Here is a 19,609-nt window from a genome sequence, read left to right on the forward strand (position 1 = left end):
TGAAGAGATTGAACTATGTCCTTTCTCTGTAACATTCTATAACCTTTGAAAAATACAGAGGTGTTTGGAGGAGAGTCACCATCACTGTTAAACTATTATGAAATGATGATCTAGAAGAAGAAATAAAAGGTCTGGTATTATTTAGCCCAATGAAGAAAAGGCTGGTGGTGACTCGGTAAACTTTTCAATGTACAAAGGTATAAAGGTATAGTAGGAGGTTACGACCTCCTCCCCAGAGCCTGGAAGGCTCAGCATCATACCTGCTTCTGGAATCTTGACTCCTACAGTCTTCCTCTTATTCTTTATGCTTCAGCCACTTTCTATTTAAAAAATTTTTTTTTAAATTTATTTTATTGAAGTATAATTGATTTATAATGTGTTAATTTCTGCTATACAACAGTGATTCAGTTATATATATAAATTCTTGTATATGTGTGTATACATTCACCCACCTTCTTTCTGTAAGCAAATTTAAGTTGCTTTTTTTTTTTTCTTTTTCTGTTAGTAATTTCTTCCCCCAAGTCTTTGCCTTGTTGGCCGTTATTGTTAAAATGTGTCCTCCAGGCTTCCCTGGTGGTGCAGTGGTTGAGAGTCCGCCTGCCGATGCAGGGGACACGGGTTCGTGCCCCGGTCTGGGAACATCCCACATGTCGCGGAGCGGCTGTGCCCGTGAGCCATGGCTGCTGAGCCTGCGCGTCCGGAGCCTGTGCTCCGCAACGGGAGAGGCCACGACAGTGAGAGGCCCGCGTACTGCAAAAAAAAAAAAATGACCTCCTTAACTTCTTTGTACCCCAGCCTCACTCACAATCACTTCATCACCTCTCATTCTTCCCATGACATTTATCACTGTTTGAAGTTACCTTGCTCATTTGTTTGCTTTCTGTCTTCCTTTTCTCACTAGAAGGCAAGTTCTATGGAATCATGGACCTTGGTCTGTTCAATTATCAATGAGTCTTTAGTACCTAGGAGAGTGCCCACTCATAGTAGGTGCTCATTAAACGTTTGTGAAAAGAGTGACCTAAATAGGTAGATAGATGAATAGGTACGACAATTACAGTTATGTCAAAGACAGTGGTGATGAGATAAAAACAATTCTTTGGTATTGTGCTTCATCGTTTACATAGTTCATCTCATTTTACATATATTATTTATGATGAAGGCTGATAAATACTAACATGAACACTGAGAAAAATTATAATCTTTCTTAGTATTTAAAAAATACAGCCTTACCTATTAAATTATCCTTGACTAGGCTAGCACTATAACTTGGAGGCCAGGAAACCGTGTCCCAGGATTCTGAAAAGTCACATCTGTAGCTTGTCTCGATATTTCTCAGGATGGCTCTCCTGATTGTAACATATTTTTTGAATGTGCCATTGTAGGATGATGACTTGGAAACAGATGTGAACAAGCTGAGCTCCAAACCTGGTCTTGATCGACCTGAAGAGGAACTGATGCAATATGAGGCGATGTGTCTTGAGCTCTCCTGCAGTTTTGAGGTAGAACGTATGCCGTGGTTCTACTCCTCGGTGATGCTAATGGGTTCTTTGCAGACCCTGGGAATCCAAACTGGTCTGCAGATGGAAAGCATTGCTCATCTTTAGCAATCTGCTTCTGGGATCTTTCTGAGAGGGAAGTAAAAGGCTAAACAAAAATGTGACAAGGTGGCAGAGATAGGATGCATGCAAGGGTCCTATCAGTACAATCTGACACCCATCACCTCAGAAGGAAGTAGGATGAAGGTTCACATTGCTGCCTGTTGTCTGGTGGGCAAGGTGCCTTACTCTCACGTCCTGGGAAAGCAAGTGAAAATTCATGGTGATTTAATCATTCTCTTGTGAGAGTGGGATGGTTGTATGAGATGGCTTTCTGAAGGTGACCAGCCTGACTCTAGGGTTTCTTTGTTAGCAGAAACAAATCAAGCACCTTATACCTGGTCATGTTAATCCAGTGGTTGGTTGCTGCTGCTTCTTCTGCTGCTGCTCCCACCAAAATTTAGACCTGCTTTTGGACCTCCATTATTTTCTTATGATTCTTAATAAACCGTGAATTTGGCCATATCTAAGGGTACACGCTAAGTCACTTATAGAAGGGAGCTGACGTATTGTATTTCACTCTAGAAAGCAGAAGGGCATGGGTGGGTAAAAGTTTCAGGGAAGGAAATTTTAATTCAGAATAAAAAAGAATTTGTCTTAAACAATCAGAATGATCCTCAAATAAAAGGAACCACCATGGGATACAGGGAAGTTTCTGTAAATGAGTCGTTCAACCAGACCGTAAATGATTGGGGGTGTTGTAGGAGGTGTTCATGTACTGCATAGACTCATACTAGACCCACCAAATGCCCCTTCCAAGTGTGCGTTTCTAGGATTCTGCCATTTCTTTGACTCTTGAAGCTTAGTCTTTCCTTGACTGACCTTGGAAAAAGTTTTCCAGTGCTCAGGATTTATGCTTAGCTCTGTGCCCAAAGAGTGAGGACAGGGTTCAGATTGTATTCTCTACTTGGAAGGAAACACTGACGTATTCTTTTCCACTTTTAACCTGAAGGAACTGGAGTCCAAACCTGGAGATGGTTTAAACTTTGACAAGACTCAGTATGCCAGTCACCACCACATTCTGACTGCTGCCTCCCCAAAAGGGCTTTGCTTGAATAAGGACCAAATCTCCTGGGGACAAGAAAGAGAAGTCCCTGTCCAGACCTCCCTTCTGAGCAGAGTGAAGATGGGGAGGTCCAACATACATCTAACCTCCAAAAAAGGACCTGGAATGAACCCATACCGAAATGCACAATCCAATGGTCTTGGGATAGGTTCTTCTGGAAGTGAAATCTCAGGCATTCAGGCGTCCTTCAAAGAGGATGCTTGGGACATCGATGCGATTTCCTGCCCAAGGATAAGTGCCTCCTTTTCCAATTCCACTAGACCCAGAGAAACTGCTGAATTAATAGATAAGCTCCTGCAGACACATCCGACGCATATCGCCTTCCATGACCCCTATCTTTATATGGCCAAAGCTAGAAGAACCAGATCTGTGTCTGACTTTACAATGACAGCATTTCCTGATTTCTGGGGGCATTGTCCACCTCCCTCTGCCCAGTCCATGTTGGAACGTAAATGTGGAGTCCAAAGGTGATGGTGCTACTACCTTGGGAGCTATATATATTTTTTCTTCTCTAGTATTTTTGTAGGTGGAATGGTTTGTACAGATAATTCTGTTATCTTCAGGAAAGTGAGCATTAGTCAGGAGCATGTTAAAAGCCTTAAGGAGGGCTTCCCTGGTGGCGCAGTGGTTGAGAGTCCGCCTGCCGATGCAGGGGACACGGGTTCGTGCCCAGTCCGGGAAGATCCCACATGCCGCGGAGCGGCTGGGCCTGTGAGCCATGGCCGCTGGGCCTGCACGTCCAGAGCCTGTGCTCCACAATGGGAGAGGTCACAACAGTGAGAGGCCCGCGTACCACAAAAAAAAAAGCCTTAAGGAAATTTTCGCCAAATTTACAAGCTTGCCTCCCTACTAGGACATTTCAGAGCCCAGGGTAGGGTGGTGGTAGACATGTGTTTCCACAAAAAGAATTTCTTAGATGATTCTAACGCAACCCCTTACCCCATATCCATTGCAAATCCTACAAAATGGAAAGATTGTCCAGTTTCTCCAAATACTGGGATCATTCCTTAAGGGAAGGTTCTCAGGAAAAAACAAGTATGGATTATTTGGGATCACTTTTCTCATTTACTGCAAATTGGAATCTGATCTCTTGTTAATGAGAGGAGGTGGTGGACCTCCATCCCACAGTCCCAACCTTATAGAACCTGACTTGGCTCGGGGAATAGTTTTGCTGCATCACTGAGGATTGTAAGGAAAAGAAATGCATCCTGCAGGGAAGAAACGTTGTGTGATGGATTATTCCCAGGATGCGTGAAATGGAGCTTTGCCTTTGGATAGGCATAGCGAGATTAAAAAGAAAATTACTAAACTCAAGGAGAAAACTATTTTCCCAGAAAATATACTAAGTATGCATACACTAAGTCTATGGAGCAAAGTGTGCAGAGCAGTAAGTTTTCTTAACTTATTAGCAAGTTCATCAGCAAATTCATGGTGGATCCCAAGAACTGCTCCCACTTGGTCTCCTGGCTGACATCTCTGACCTTATCTCCATGCTCAAGTTCCTGAGAGACACACCACAGGGGCTGGCCCAGCAATAGCTCCCCACTGGACAGGACACCTTTCCCCTGAGTCTAGGCCTCATTCTGATCTTCCCTCCCCCTTCTCCTATCCCTCCCGGCCCCAGAGACCTGGATCAGAAATTCAAGGAGGGAATCTGAAATATCCCTTAGGTATCCTTCCTCCCTCTTACTTAAATCTCCCAGATATTGGTGTTTCTCAGAGAGAAGACTGACCATAGTCTTCTGGAGCAAACAGAACGGACTATAAATGATACAAGAATTCAAAGGCTTATTGGAGCCTCCCAGACCATCAGCAATCCTAGTGTCTCCTTCAAAACTGTCTTAGTGCAGATGGCCCTCTTATTCACACAACCAGAGGCTTCAAAGCCCCTCAGCCCAAATGCTCTTGACAAAACTCTGCTTTGAGTAGAGAATCCTCCTAAAACTAAACTCTGGCATCACTGCTTCCTACATTCCTACTGCTCAGTGTAGTTTTATTTTTTGATAAAGAAGAAAAGGAAGGAGGGGTGGTGCTTTTTGTACTCATTCAGCTCCAGGTTGGAGCATTATTACATTTTTCTTTCATAATTCTCTGATGAGTCCCAAGGCCCTTCCCACATGACCATAGGATGAATGGGGTAAGGAGTGAGGGCCAACCCTTAAAACGTTTCTGATTTTCTTTTCCAGGATCAAAATATTTGAGGATGTCCGGAGGCTCATCCAGCCAAGCGATATTATAAATAAAGTTGTCTTCAGTCTAGATGAGCCTTGGTAGGTGGTCTTGAACATCAGTGGAATGAGGGGGGTGGGAGTATAGAATATCCTTTTAATGGCATGAGCATAAGGATGTTTTAAGTTAGTAATCCATTCCTTCTCCTAAAATCAACACAGTGAAAATTTGGGTTAAAGATCTGTAAGAGAAAACTTATCTCTAAGAAATGTTAAATAAACTGTGCCCAAGAATAGCAATAAGTCCTATGTTCAGAGGTTCTCTATTTCATTACAGGCCTTTGCAAGACACCACTTCTGACTGCTTACGGTTCTTCTCCAAGTTTGAGTCTGGAAATCTTCGCAAAGCCATCCAAGTGCGTGAGTAAGTAAGGAAAGCTGCAGGGGCCATACTCAGTATGGCTCAGCCCTGTTTTGTATCCCCCTCCAAGGAGACATTTTCGAAGTTTTCCCTTTTGGGGACGTGGTGAGTGGTAAGTAATTTTTTCTGATACATGAAATATTTCAAGGAAGCCCAACGTATAAGAAATACAAGTGGAGCTGTTTGGGATGGAGAAGGGAAAGGCAGGCATGTTAAGATTCCTCCTCAGCCTCCTTCTCTTTCTTTCTTTTTTTTTTTTTCTTTTTTTGCGGTACGCAGGCCTCTCACCGTTGCCGCCCCTCCCGTGGCACGTGGGATCTTCCCAGAGCGGGGCACGAACCCGTGTCCCCTGCATCGGCAGGCGGACTCTCAACCACTGCGCCACCAGGGAAGCCCCTCCTTCTCTTTCTTGTTTGCTATCTCAGCCTCTTCTTCCTACAGCTCCTGCTTTTATTATTCATTCTCTTCATTTATCATGTTCCAAGGATCCAGGAGGGAAGACCTGATTAGGAATCTCCTAGTGAGAAAATGAGCAGTCCAGGATGTGCCTAAGCTCCTGGCCTTACTCAGGTCTTTCTCTTTATATCTGCCTTTGGCCAGAGTGTAGAATCCTAAGCTCATCAGTTGTGGTCTGGGTGACAGGGTCAAATGACAGAAAACAAACCTACTTACAGGCAAGGATTTTTTATGATCACTTTTTGGAGAGAGCGTTGTGGGCATAGCAGACAATTTGAGGGTCATAGACTTCCTGGAATTGTTCTCATGAGTGTCTCTATAGTGCCAACTATAGCTTCATTCATTGTATGGTGAGTTCAGTGGTTAGAGTGTGTTGCTTATAGTGATGATGGGAGGGGTGGTGCACCATCTGCTCTGCTACGGCTTCAACAAAGCTCTCCCCTTCCACAAATCTCACTATACACTGCCATTTAATCAGAGGGCCAGAGTAGGTGAGTATGAATGAATCAGGGCAAAACCATTGCCCTTTCTAGAAGAGCAACTCAAAGAGCGTGCCAAGGGGATGGGATGAGAATATTTCTGAAAATGAAATATCCTGATGATAATGTTTAAGTCAAAGCTTTATTGCTAATTCTGTTGCTCAAGCTTGAAAAAGTAATTTTTTGGTGACATAGTGATTGGGTGGGGACACATAAGGACTTTCTGGGGTGCTGGAACTGTTCTACATATTGATCCAGGGAGTTGTCACACAGGTGTATCCAGATGAATTTGCTTAAACTCGTTGAGCTGTACATTTAAGATCTGTGTACTTTACTTCATGTAAACTAAATCAGTTAAAAAGGGAGAAAACAAACAGACAGATCTTTCATTGCCAGTCTAATTCATGTTTGTTGCCTTGCTGGGGATTTACATATATTATACTACTTAATCTTTACAAACAGTACTGCAAGTTTAGGCACTACTTTTTAAAAAATTTACTTATTTATTTATTTACGGCTGTGTTGGGTCTTTGTTGCTGCGTGCGGGCTTTCTCTAGTTGCGGCCAGTGGGGGCTACACTTCATTTCAGTTTGCGGGTTTCTCATTGCGGTGGCTTCTCTTTGTTGTGGAGCATGGGCTCTAGGCGCACGGGCTTGAGTAGTTGTGGCTCGCAGGCTCAGTAGTTGTGGCTCGCAGGCTCTAGAGCACAGGCTCAGTAGTTGTGGCGCATGGTCTTAGTTGTTCTGTGGCATGTAGAATCTTCCCCGACCAGGGCTCGAACCCATGTCCCCTGCATTGGCAGGCAGATTCTTAACCACTGTGCCACCAGTGAAGTCCCTAGACACTGTTTCTATTTTTCATTTGAGGAGACTGATGCTCAAAAGTCATGTCTAACATCAAATGGTAATGGCATATCCAACCAGATGTGATCACATTTTCTCCGGGATAGAGCACACTTGCATTTTTCCAGCTGGACAGAAACTGCATTACCATTTAATAAAAAGATAGGCTATAATTGTATAACTGACTCTTCTAATACCAAGACACTGCTCCCCCCTCCTTAAATTTCCAAAGCCTCTGTCCAATATTGTGAGATAAGGATGATAACTATAACTTACCAGCTAACCAAGATCCTGGATTTTACATCTATCATCCAGAACCTGAGATGTGTAGATTTCTCAGTGTTGGAAGTTCTCTTAAAGGCTTTTAACCCTCTGATCTTGCTTCTGACTTTGCAGGTTGGAGTACGACTTACTGATCAATGCTGATGTGAATAGCACACAGCACCAGCAGTGGTTCTACTTCAAGGTGAGCGGTATGAGGGAGGCGGTCCCTTATCGCTTCAACATTATCAACTGTGAGAAGGCCAACAGCCAGTTCAATTACGGTATGAGCTCTTGGGAAATAGAGACTTTCTCAATAACACCAAAAATGATGTCACTTTTGAGTGCTTGAATTATTATCAGAAGCCCTGCTTGGGTTGCAAAGGGTTTGAAGTTGGACTGACACGTTTTGGTTGCCAGGTATCGCAAGATGGCCGCCAACCTATGGTAAATTGCTGCTATGGGAGGGGAAGCTTGAAACTCTCCCTCTGCTATGAAATGTTAATACCTCACATAACTTTCCACCGCTTCCTGCCTCCCTTGACCCACCTTCAACTTTTTGAGGCCAGTGAGCCCTCTCATTTATTCCTGCTCTCCACCTCCTAAATCCCATAGGAGCAAATGTACTGATCTGTTGATATTTGTCACAGACAGGCAAATGGCACAATTCCATTGGACAACACCGATTTACACTCTCAGAAAACTCTGGAGAAAGTTTAAATTCTCCTGAATACCTGTGGCAATTTTAGAGGGGGTGTTCAAGGGACAATGACTGACTAGTAGCCCATATTTATTTTGAATGTTTCTAGAAATGGGAAATTCTGCATGTTATTGCTGGCTCACATACTAATGTATTAGTGGCTCTGAGTAAGGAAAAAATATTCCCCGTAGCTCCAGGTCCGAGCATAGGACATTACCTCTATTTTGTACTGATTAAATAGACTCTTGCTGGTATAGAAAGAGAAAAGGTGAGCCTTGACTCTTGTATTCACTTGACGCAGCAGCTGTAACAAATTGTCACACATTTTGTGGCTTCAAAGAAGACAAATATATTCTCTTACAGTTCTGGAGTCCACAAGTCCCAAATCAGTTTCACTGGTCTTAAGTCAAGGTGTTGGAAAGTCCATGCTTCCTCTGGACATTCTAGGGGATTATTTGTTTCCTTTCCTTTTCCAGCTTTTAGAGGTATGTTCCTCACATTCTGTGGCTCATGGCCCTTTCCTCCATCTTCAAAGTCAGCTGCATAACGTCTTCAAATCTCTCTGCTTTGGCCACATTGCTTTTCCTCTGTAGTCAAACCTCTCTCTACCTCCCTCTTGGAAAGACATGTGTGATTGAATTTAGGGCCCACCAGGATAATCTCCCCATCTCAAGGTACTTAATTTAATCATATCTACAAAGTCCCTTTTGTCATATAAGGTTAATATACAGCTTCCATGGATTAAGACCTGGGTATCTTTGAGGGCCATTATTCAACCTACCGCAGCTCTCCTTTTCTATTCCCCGCCCCCTGACCTAATGGATTAATCCTGCCTTTATTTTGTGTAGGGATGCAGCCAACTCTGTATTCTGTGAAGGAGGCTCTTCTTGGCAGACCTGCCTGGGTACGGACAGGCTATGAAATCTGTTATTACAAGTAAGTTAGAGTGTTGTTAGCTTCCTTTGCTCTTCTGTTCTCTCTCAATTTCCTGCTTCTCCATGTTAATCTTATAAACCTGAGCAATCTGTGCTTGTCTGCTGTACTTGTCACTCTTCCAGTGGCAAACGCTCTGTCCTTCAGAAGCCTAAGCGTGTTAAATGGCACCCACAGTAGACCTCAAGAAATATCTTTTGATTTTCTGAAAAGTCACCTATTCTTATTTAAACACCTTAAAACCTTTAGACCTTACTGTTGGATATTATTATATAGACTCAACCTATGATTAGTGCATCAAGCTTCAGTTCTTTTCCTGTTTCCATTGGTCCCAGTGAACAAAAAGTGTGAGATATTCTAACTTATTCTTATCCATCCCATGCTTCAGTTTTCCAAAGCAGATAAACATGAATATGTGAGAAATATACTTAAGTAACTGTTCTTCCACAGAAAGATAAATTTTGGAAAAAAATAGAAGAGAAACGTATTTTCAGAATTCATTTTCAACTCTTGATCAGTAGCCACTTTTATCAATGTATCCTGTAAAGTTGTAATGAAATTTGAATTATCCATATATTTTGATAAAATACATGCATGCACTGCAGACCCATGATTTGCTTATTTGTGCATTTTCCTTTGCTAGAAAATAAAATACAAATTCATAAGACAAAAAAAGGATAGGGAGTGTGGACAGGTAGAAACTATGTAGCTAATTATTAGCTTGTTGCTGGTTGCTTATAAAAAACTGATAGGCTAGTACTTATTTTCTTGGATAAAGTAATTTATATCTCTTGCTGAGATTACAGGAGGCCCCTAAAAATATTATCAGGCATTCTTGAGTTCAGGATAGTTGCAAATATCAAAAAGAAAGCGTAAAAATGCTTATGCCTCTTGGCTTTTGAGACTGTAAGGACAGGAGCATTGACAGATAAGAAGGTCAAGAATCTTGTTGCTCTATCAGACACAAGGGCAATCATCACCATAGAAGTAAGGATAGTCTATAAAGCACAGAGATGGGCTAACAGTTTGTAATGAAAGAGTCAGCAGTCTTTAGTCTTGGATGTATTAGAATATGGACCTGGGTAGTATTTTCATTATATTCTTCAGAACAATAGCAAAGCCATACAATATTGTTGGTTTTCCATAGCAATGACTTTCTGACCCACCTATCTACAGACTCTCGGGATCCTCTTATGGTCCAAAGAGATTGAGACTAAAATCATCTCAAGGTGACAGGGGCCACAGCTGTAGGGGAAAATAATGGAAGCATAAATTTGGACTTTGGTGTGTCAAGAATAACTTTTAGTGTCCTTGAGAAATAGTAATTCTAAATAAACATGAAAGACCCAGCTTGCAGTGGGCTTGGATCTGGAAGTTAGTAAGAGATTGGATAAACATAACATTCAGCATCCTCTGGGGGAAGAGGGGGGGAATAGCTCTCCCTGGAGGCTGCTTCCTTGGAGATGGGGGATCAGGCATGGGCTTAAGGGGATTTAGAATCTGCCAAGAGGAAAAGGAAGAAATCAAACATCCCAAAGCGGAGGCTTGGCCTGAAGAATGACAATGTTAGTGTTAATAGCTTTTAGATTCATTAACAAGACAATTGTTATGTGATTAAAGAGTAACAGAGGGGTAACATGAAAACCATGAATGTGTAATGTAATTCATTTTTCATCTTCCAGCCATGAATACAACAGAGATGAATGGATAAGACTGCTACATTATAACATAGTTTGTTTTACACCAGTTCACCTCATTGTGTTAACATATTTCCAATAATGTGATCTAACAACAAGATAGATACGTTATGTGTGTCTCTATTCAACTGCAAATCAGAGTGCCTTTCCCTACCATAGAATGCCTTAGATTATACAATGTATTTATTTCTCTCTTTTACCCATCACAATCTTTGAGTTGATCTGCTTTTGAAGGTTTTGTGGCTTCATCCCTGACTTTATGCTCTCTAATGTATTAATTTGGGAGAACTTTACCTCCTATTTCTTTGTCTCCAATATGTCATCAGGAACTCAGAAGTCTTATTTCTATTACATTCTTATATTTAGTACCATGTTCTAAAGGGGGTGCCAGGGTGCTTATTGTGGAGAGAACCATGAGCCATGGTACCTGAGTATATCTATGGGAGGGTGAAAGAAAAGAGTACTCAGAAAGAATGGGATATCCATTTCCTTCAAAAAGTGATAGCAACAGTGATCAGTTAAGGAGGTGGGCTGACTGCTTTGTGGGTCCGAGCATCATCACTTAGAAAGTGAGCTCCAGACTATTTTGATAAGATATACTAATGCATGTAATTTAAATATAGAATTGTTCATAATTTTAAAAAATCAATTATACACGCCCTACTATACTAATATATTATGCATACCAGAAAACATGCAGAAAGTTTAGAATTTTAAGACATGGGGAAAAGATGAGAAAAATAATTTTAAGTTTAAATCTTTAAATTTTAAATGTAAAATTGTTATATATATTTTTTACTATTGGTAACTCGGGGCATCCTATACCCTTAAGGTTTACCATGAAAAATATAGTTGTAAATTGCCTTTTGGCTAATTTTGAAAAATTGTGGTTAACTTCTCCAATCTAATTAGATAATTTTTACACAAATAAGAATTCTTGAGAAAGAGCTAATGTTAAGGTAGGAGGTAGGTCACGTCAGTTCTTTCATTTTCTCGGTCATTTGTGTTTAAAATGTAATATTATTATCCATCTCTGAATTCCAAGCAGAATTTAGAAAAAACTAATTATCTATATTGCAGGGTTTAGTTTAATTTAGATAATATAATCTGTAGATCCACTAGAGAAGGCTTCTGCAAGTTTAAATACCTTGCCAGAAGCTAAAATCTAAAGAATGAGAGAGATGGTGAGCTATTCTCATCCCTCCCTCAGGAAGCCTACTGTACAGCAGTCGATACTAAACTACCTGACATATGAAAACCATAGATATAAAATGTAATGCATTTTTCATATTCCAGCCCTGGAAAACAACAGAGAAGAATGGATAAGACTGCTGTAGTGTAATCTAGCTTGTTTTATAATTATTCATCATAGTAGCTTGACTTGGACAGCATAAGGGCAGCGTTGTCCATCCCCATATTAAACCTTAGACAACTTTCTTTCTTCCTTATTAGATCATAATAAATTTAAAGAGAAATCCTAATATCTTCTCCCTGTGTTCAGCAGATCTGATCTTCTTGCCCCTCCCCTGGGGTACCTCCTCCCCCACCATCCCACCCCCTTGCCCACCCACCTGGCAGATCCCTAAGCCAGAAAATCAAAAGGGATCCTCCAGAGGGAAGAACAGAATTGGGCAGGCTTATTTTTCCATGCCTCTTGTAAAAGCAAGCAGGGACTGTTTTAGTTCCTGCTTTATTTACTTCCCTGCGGTCTGCTTCTCCCTCTAATGTACACAGCCTCACACCTTTTTGAATTTTCTCCCAGCTCTGGTCTAAAGTAATTTTGGTGCTGAAGGGCAGAGGGAGGGAAGCTGCATGCTCAGAGTGGCCATGTAATACACAACAGCTGATCTCTTCTGACATTTATCTCTGCTCGTGAGAGGAGATGGAACAGCTCACTCATGAAGATGAATGTCATACAAGAGCTCTGCCATCATGCATCCTTCCCAGGGATCTCAGGAGAGAGATTTGGTGCTATACAGAATATTAGAAACTCTGCAGACACAGGGCAGCCTGGTGACTTGACTGCCCTGCCTTATTAGATCCTGTTAAGTGAAATGATGCTCCCATGTTAAACAGAGCCATCGTCATTATAAGGTTATCTAATTCACTCTCTATCTTGGCATTTGCTTCTTTCATGCACACACAGAAAAAAAAAATACTTCCCAAAGATAAAATAAAAAAAAATGACTTCCCAGCATATTTTAACGTACAAATGGAAGGAGACTGAGTTCATAACCATGCATTTGTGTACTTTGCTCCTTGCTTCATTGAAAGCTTTATGATTTTAAAAGTGCAGACCCTTCCGAGGATAAAGTGTTCAGGGAATGGAAAAGCAAAGGGGAGCCTTTTAACTGTGGAATGGCTGAACTATCCATATCATCTTTGACCCAGCATGCATCTAGGATCTGGCATATTTGAGAGCACACTTGGTTTTCACCAGGCTTCTTCTCCACCAAGAAGAGCAGACCAAGGAGAGAAAGTTTCTGGAGTGAAACTTCTACCACTCATTAATGATGTGACCTTGGGACAAATTATTCCAGCCTCTCTCAACTTCAGATTCCTCATCAGTAAAAGGGGATAATAATGGTATCTACTTGATAAATCTGTGCTGAGGATGAAGTGAAATGAGATAAAGCACATGGAAATCTTACAACAGTGTCTGGTGCATAGTGGATGTTCAGTGAGTGTTAGCAATTATTAGTAATTAGTACAAGCTTCTTAGTGGCATCAAATACCAGTGACATAAAGAATCATAGTGGTATGAATAATTTTCTCACTAGCTATCATCTGGATTATTTTACATTCCTTCTGTTATTTTAGACTTCAGGTATATAGGTATCTCTGATTTATGAAAACTGAAACTTCAAATTCTTACTTGCTGAATTGAACCAAAAGACCTCTTGTCCTTTTATCCATTCTTATGAGACAGGTGATAAAATGAAGAATAATCTTGCTTTTGGGGTAAGCCCACACCTAGGGTTGAATCCTGCTTATTGTGCTTGTTGTGTGGAGTTCCTCAAGACACTTAACATCTCAATTTTCCCAGTCTGTAGAGTGTGCATAATAATACCTTGAAAGGATATAATTAGGATTAGAGATAAGATATACCAAGTATTCTAATTATTACTTCTAGAGTCTTAGGTCCATTTATTCTACAGGCCTTAGCTGAACAGCTGCTAAGTCCAGGTACTGTGCCCAAGCGTGAAGATATACAGACAAATAAGCATAATCCCTGACATAAAGCATGGGCAGTGAGGGAGAGGCACCATGTGATAAGAATTATGTAAAAGGGTGGATATTGGGGAAGACTTCCTGAAAGAGGAAACACTTGCGTTGAGTCTTGAAGGAGGAAGAAGAGTTGGCTAAATGAGGAAGAAGGAAAGCATTTCTATACAAAGGAAGAACATGGGAACCATTTGAAATATAAAGGATGAATGTTACTGCCTTGCAAACATCCCTCAGTATGTTCATAATTGGGAAAACAAAAAGAACTTGATAGGATCTCACTTTATCATGGACAGATCTAATTGTAGCAAGCCAAGTGTTTCACTTTGGAGATTTATGGAACACTTTACTTTGAAGAAGGTGAACTTGGGAAAGTTTAAAGGTTTCTGAAGAGGAAACCTTTGCTAGAGGTGGAGTCATCTCCGGGACTCTCCCACTACAATGCAGCCACCAGGAGACTCCAGTGGGGAAGCCTGACGTTTGCTTTAGTTTCACCTACAGTTTAGACCCTGGATTAGGGTTGCAAGTGAATCTCCTTTAGCTGAAACTCATCCTAAATGAGGTGATTTCATTTTCTTAAATTCCAGCCATCAGCAACCATCCTGAAGAGGGCTGGATTAGTAGTGGGGAGCTTTTAGTCTTGCCCACGACAATCTTGCCCATGAAGCTACAGCAAGGGTGTGTGTACAACAGGGGGTGTGTGTGTGTGTGTGTGTGTGTGTGTGTGTGTGTGTGTGTGTTGGGAGGGTGAGGAGGTAGATTTTATAGCCCAAACTACCATTCTAAACTTTCCTTAAATCACTAGAACCTTGGTCCACAGAAGCTCAAAAGCTAAAAATTATTCTATTTTATTTCTCTCTCCATTTCACTGTAGCTGTTCCCTGCCTGGCGTCCAGTTTTGGTTTGAATGGTGGAAAGAGCCTAGGGATGGGAATTTCATAGTCTTTTTTTTTTTTTTTTTTTTTTCAGAGAGAGCAGCAACTAGGGTGAATTTATTTCCTCCTGGGCCTGGCAGGCTGGGAGCAGAATACAGACAAAGACACTGGGGCATGTGGCCTGTTATGGCCTGGAGTTCAGCTGCCTGGGTGGTAACTGAATGGGTGTGCCAGGGTGTGTAGCGACTGGAGTGATCCAGAACTGAGAGAAGGGCCCTTGGGGTGTGCAAGTAACACAAACGTTGGGCTTGGCACAGATGCAAGAGAGGGGTTATGGAGTAGATGTGAGATGGGTGTGCTGGGGCAGGGTGTGTTGAAGCATGTTGGGCCCTGGCTGTTGACTGAGAATCCGGGTGCCAAGGGCTAGGAGAACAGAAAGGCCTGTGGGTCAGCAGGAGCCATGAAGATGTGACTGCAAACAGGATCAACCCTGGGGGAGACCGAAGAGTCCAAGGTGACTCCTACAGCGAGGTGATGAGGGGGCAGGTCTGGGACTCCCGTTCAGGAATACATGGTCAGCTGTACCACTCCTGGGTGTTCACCTGGATTTGTCCAGTGCCATCTTTGTCAAGAGATTTGAAGACACGGAACATGGCATCCAGTCTTACCAGGCAGCTGATGAAGTTGTCAAAGTCCATGTTCCCTCCCTCATCTGAGTAGCGTCGGATGATCATGTTGTAGAGATGCTCATTTAGGCGGAATTCTGCTGCCTCAAAGGCCCCTGGGAGTTCACTGCTGCCAATGGTCCCTGAACGGTCAATGTCAAACTGTTTGTATATGGCCTGCCACTTTTTGATGTTGTTCCACAAGTACGTGAATTCCTCGAAGCCCAGCTTGCCGGTCGTGTCACTATCCATAACAGCCACCATGCTGCGACATGTGTCAGTGCCAAAACCATCGGTCTTCAGATCAGGATGTCGGGTCACGACTTTGTTGAGAATGTTCATGAGTTCTGTGGCACTGACCTCCATGTCCTCTCCAGTCAGCTGGGCAAAGAGCCTCCGGAACTGCCGGGCCTTCTCACTCTCATTGGCCTCGATGTTGGAGTAATGGGTGCGAGGGGGCGGAGGCTCTGGGTTGTACTGCGCAGCCGCATCACTAATGGCGCTAATGACCCCGCCCACGATGCGTACGGAAGTTCCGCCGCGGCTGCCGCCGCCGCCATTGCTTCCTTCTCTTCTGCCGCCGCCGCCGCTGCCTCTGGCCGGCTGAGCAGGCCTCCGAGCACATTCCGTAGGCCCCCGCCTCCCCCGCCGCCTTTTCCACCCTTCAAGAACGAGTTAACCAGGAACATGGCTGTGACTCAAGATTCCGCCTCGCTCGCGCGTCGGCCGGTCAGCTAGTTTCCATATTCTTGTTTTTACTCTCTCTCTTGTTCTCTCTGGTGGCTGGTGGTGTAGCATAGAATTTGCTTAGGATGAATGTGCCTGTGATGTGACTTCAGTGTACTTAGTACAGTGGGAAGCCTAAAAACAAGCAAGGCTCATGTCAGATGAGACCACCCCCACAGGCCTCGGGGGCATCTTATTAATCTTGAGGAAAGATGCAGGCTCTGTCTCCACTGCATGTAGGTGGAAAAACTTGGGGATGGCAAGGCACTAGATATATGTTTCCACCTGCTTTTACCTTCATGAATATATATGTGTGGTGTGTGTGTTTTCACACTCGTGCATGTGAAGCTCTATTCCACATTCTGATTGGTTGTCAAAATGTTGACCATTTGACCAAAATGTTGACTGGCTCATTTCACTTAGAAGAGAGGTGTAATTGACTAGGTTCAGCTAGGTGTAAACTAAATGTGTGATTGCAGTGGAGCCTTGAAATCAGAATGAATAAAGGTAGACCATATGTGGTTTGCATGCTTTCTGAGTAACCATCTGCTTCTTTACATACTTGATAATAATCAGAGCCTTAGCTCCGGAGAAACTATAGAACTTTGGGGAAATCTGGAGAAAATAGACTCAATTAGGTAGCAAGATCCGGATGGCACCATGGGTAAAGATGCCGTTTTGGGGACTTCCCTGGTGATCCAGTGGTTAAGACTCTGCTTCCACTGAAGCGGGTGCAGGTTCAGTCCCTGGTCAGGGAACTAATATCCTGCATGCAGAGCAGTGCGGTCAAGGAAAAACAAAAAAAAAAAGTTGCCTTTTTGAAGTTTCTAGTCCTGTAGTCACAAAGGATATGGGTCCTATTAATAGGTTGCTGAAAAGCTGGTACATCGTTGGGGATTTCCTTCTTTCCCTAGGATGACCAAGGATCCAGGGTGCCATATTGGCAGAAGCTGATACAAGAGAAATGTATAGCCTGATAGGTCATAGCCCATGGAACTACCAATTTCTCTTACTCTCATTCTTAGTTTTATGACTATTGAAAAAAACCACAAAACCAGACAGTAGATTTTCTGTTTCTTCCTTTCTTGCTCACTTGATCTTTTTGCTTTGGTGGGAGGTGTCATGAAGGTAGCAAAAAAGGCAGAAAAGAATAATCCATATTTTTTAGATTTGCAAGAACGCACAGAATAATTATCTGCTATTTCTTCCCTCTCCCCACCCTTTCCCCCAATGAAACCCCAAAGCACAATGGACAAGAAAGCCAACATTGTAAATGTTCAAAGGTGAAATTACATCTTTTGGTGTCCTGGTGTATTTTGCATTATAATGCAGCCTTGATGATAACTTTTCTCAGGAAAGCCTGCACAGCTGTATCTGCATCAGGAGGCAAGGAGGGAGTGTAACTGGCAGTGAATGGGGAAAATATTGCTTGGAGTGTACTTCTGGGTGCAAATTACTTTGATACTGTCCTCTGAAGTATCAACATTGGCTCTTCATCTTTGACAAAGGAAAATGTGCATTCTCAAGCTGTAAGAAGCTGAACCACATTTGGGGTGACAAATGTATTCCTTTGGGAAGAAAGTATTGTGTAGTGGAAAGAACAAAGGCCTTGCGGGCAGATCTGGGTTTGAGTCCTATATTGGCCACTTATTAGCCTTTTGACCTTTGAGAAATGGATTTTTCTAAGCTTTTGTTCTTTCATCCACACAATGGGTTGTTACAGTGATAACAAGATGACATACATTGTGTTGAGTTGGAACTCTATAGAGTAGTGATTGCTAATAAACCAGCTGGCAGGCAGAAAGGAAAGGAGGAGCTGGACTCTGTTATCTAGAGAGAGGGAGGGGTTGAGGAACCCAGATTTGGGTAATAAAATATATGTCTATAATAAAATCCCAGGAAGAACAGAATTATTCACATTTTCCTCTGTTTTCTAGTTCAGTGACTCTATAGCCTTCATTTTCAGACACAGCAAGGAAAGGCCTGTGGCATAGATGCCACAATTAGGAGACAGATGGATTAGCCCAGGTGTTGGGTGATTTGGGCTCATGACCTGCCAGTAAGCTCACTTCTCTATTTCTCCGTTTTCTAAATTTTGCTCACCAGGTGTTTCAAGTGAAGGACGTTTTGCTAGCATGTAACACCAAAGGTTTATGGCATCTCGAACCCTAAATGACTGTTTTCCCCAGCTTTCCCTCATTCTCGTCTCGTCTCCTTTCTCTTGTAGAAATCATTATCGCCAGAGCGCAGCCATCACAGGGGCAGAGTCTGGGAAGTGCTATTACACCCTCACCTTTGCCGTCACCTTCCCGCATGCCGAGGATGTCTGCTACCTGGCCTACCACTATCCCTACACCTACACTGCCCTCATGGTAACTTCCTCTCTACAGCCTTATGGCGGCCCAACTGAAGGGGCTCTCTGAGGTTTTCCTGGAAACATTCAGGAGACCCTGTCATCCTGGTGGGGACTTCAGCCTTCCAAGGGAGCCAGGGTTTGTTGTCACTAACTTGGTGGCTTTCTGTTTGTCCCTTTTCCTTCCTTGGACAAGAGTTCGAGGCTGAGGTCATGACCAGTGACATTCTGGAGGCCCCAGTGGCGTATAGTGCTCTTCGTCTGCAGGTTGAGTGTGGGAGGTGGAGGGCAGGGGGACATTTCTTAGGGGCTCTATCTTTAAAAAGCCTTCAAATTAAGCAAGGAGAAATGAGATTGGAGTGAGATCATTCCGTTGAAATGGGGTAAAACCATGCAGGTCAGCTGAGATGCAGATTTAAAGGACATAGACGCATTGAGAGGAGTGAAGCAGAGGCTGAGGAGGTGAAGCTTGGAAAAGCTCCCTGAGTTCACCTGACACCTGCTTCCCCATTTCCAGTGGTTCCCACGGCCATGGGCTGGAGGCTGTTAGAAGGATCTAGGGCAGACAAAAAGGGTGGAACAATAAAGCATTGACTCACTGCAAATGAGGGTCACAATCTTTTTATGAGAGGAGGGTAGTGTCAACCTGTCCAAACTCGAAGTCTGCATTCCGATGTCCTATCAGGCCCTGCACAGGGCTCATTTGACCAATCTGAGCAAACTGCTTAAACCATGCAGTTTCCTGTCATTTGAAAAAGTTGGCAAACCATCCCTTTCCCCTAGCTATTTCACGGATATCCTGAGGATTAATGAGCTAAAGTATCTCTTTTTATTTATTTATTTATTTATTTATTGCTATACGCGGGCCTCTCCCGTCGCGGAGCGCAGGCTCCGGACGCGCAGGCCCAGCGGCCATGGCTCACGGGCCCAGCCGCTCCGCGGCATGTGGGATCTTCCCGGACCGGGGCACGAACCCGTGTCCCCTGCATCGGCAGGTGGACTCTCAACCACTGCGCCACCAGGGAAAACCCTAAAGTATCTCTTATAAAATACTGTCACCCTCTGCATTAATGCAAAATCTTATTAGCATATTTATAATAATATGTGTGTAAGCAAATGGATATATCACTTAGCCTGAAGGATGAGC

At 42.9% G+C, this 19,609-nt stretch overlaps 1 protein-coding gene and 1 pseudogene across 4 annotated transcripts in view; one reads left to right on the forward strand and one right to left on the reverse strand.

Moving 5' to 3' along the window:
- The window catches only part of AGBL1 (AGBL carboxypeptidase 1), a 775,280-nt gene that overhangs the window by 184,265 nt on the left and 571,406 nt on the right, over positions 1–19,609 (forward strand). For all 3 annotated transcript variants that reach the window (XM_082681486.1, XM_082681485.1, XM_082681484.1), the window contains exons 10-16: positions 1,383–1,499; positions 2,548–3,128; positions 4,848–4,931; positions 5,167–5,253; positions 7,424–7,572; positions 8,837–8,924; positions 18,337–18,481. In XM_082681486.1, coding sequence (XP_082537612.1) covers positions 1,383–1,499; positions 2,548–3,128; positions 4,848–4,931; positions 5,167–5,253; positions 7,424–7,572; positions 8,837–8,924; positions 18,337–18,481 — 1,251 coding nt within the window. The remainder of the gene's footprint in view (positions 1–1,382; positions 1,500–2,547; positions 3,129–4,847; positions 4,932–5,166; positions 5,254–7,423; positions 7,573–8,836; positions 8,925–18,336; positions 18,482–19,609) is intronic.
- LOC309819451 (calpain small subunit 1-like) lies at positions 15,062–16,072 on the reverse strand (annotated as a pseudogene). The gene has a single exon. The product of its transcript is annotated as a calpain small subunit 1-like (transcript).

Source organism: Grampus griseus, assembly GCF_964374135.1.
Source record: "Grampus griseus genome assembly, chromosome: 2".
In the NCBI taxonomy this organism is placed as follows: Eukaryota; Metazoa; Chordata; class Mammalia; order Artiodactyla; family Delphinidae; genus Grampus; species Grampus griseus.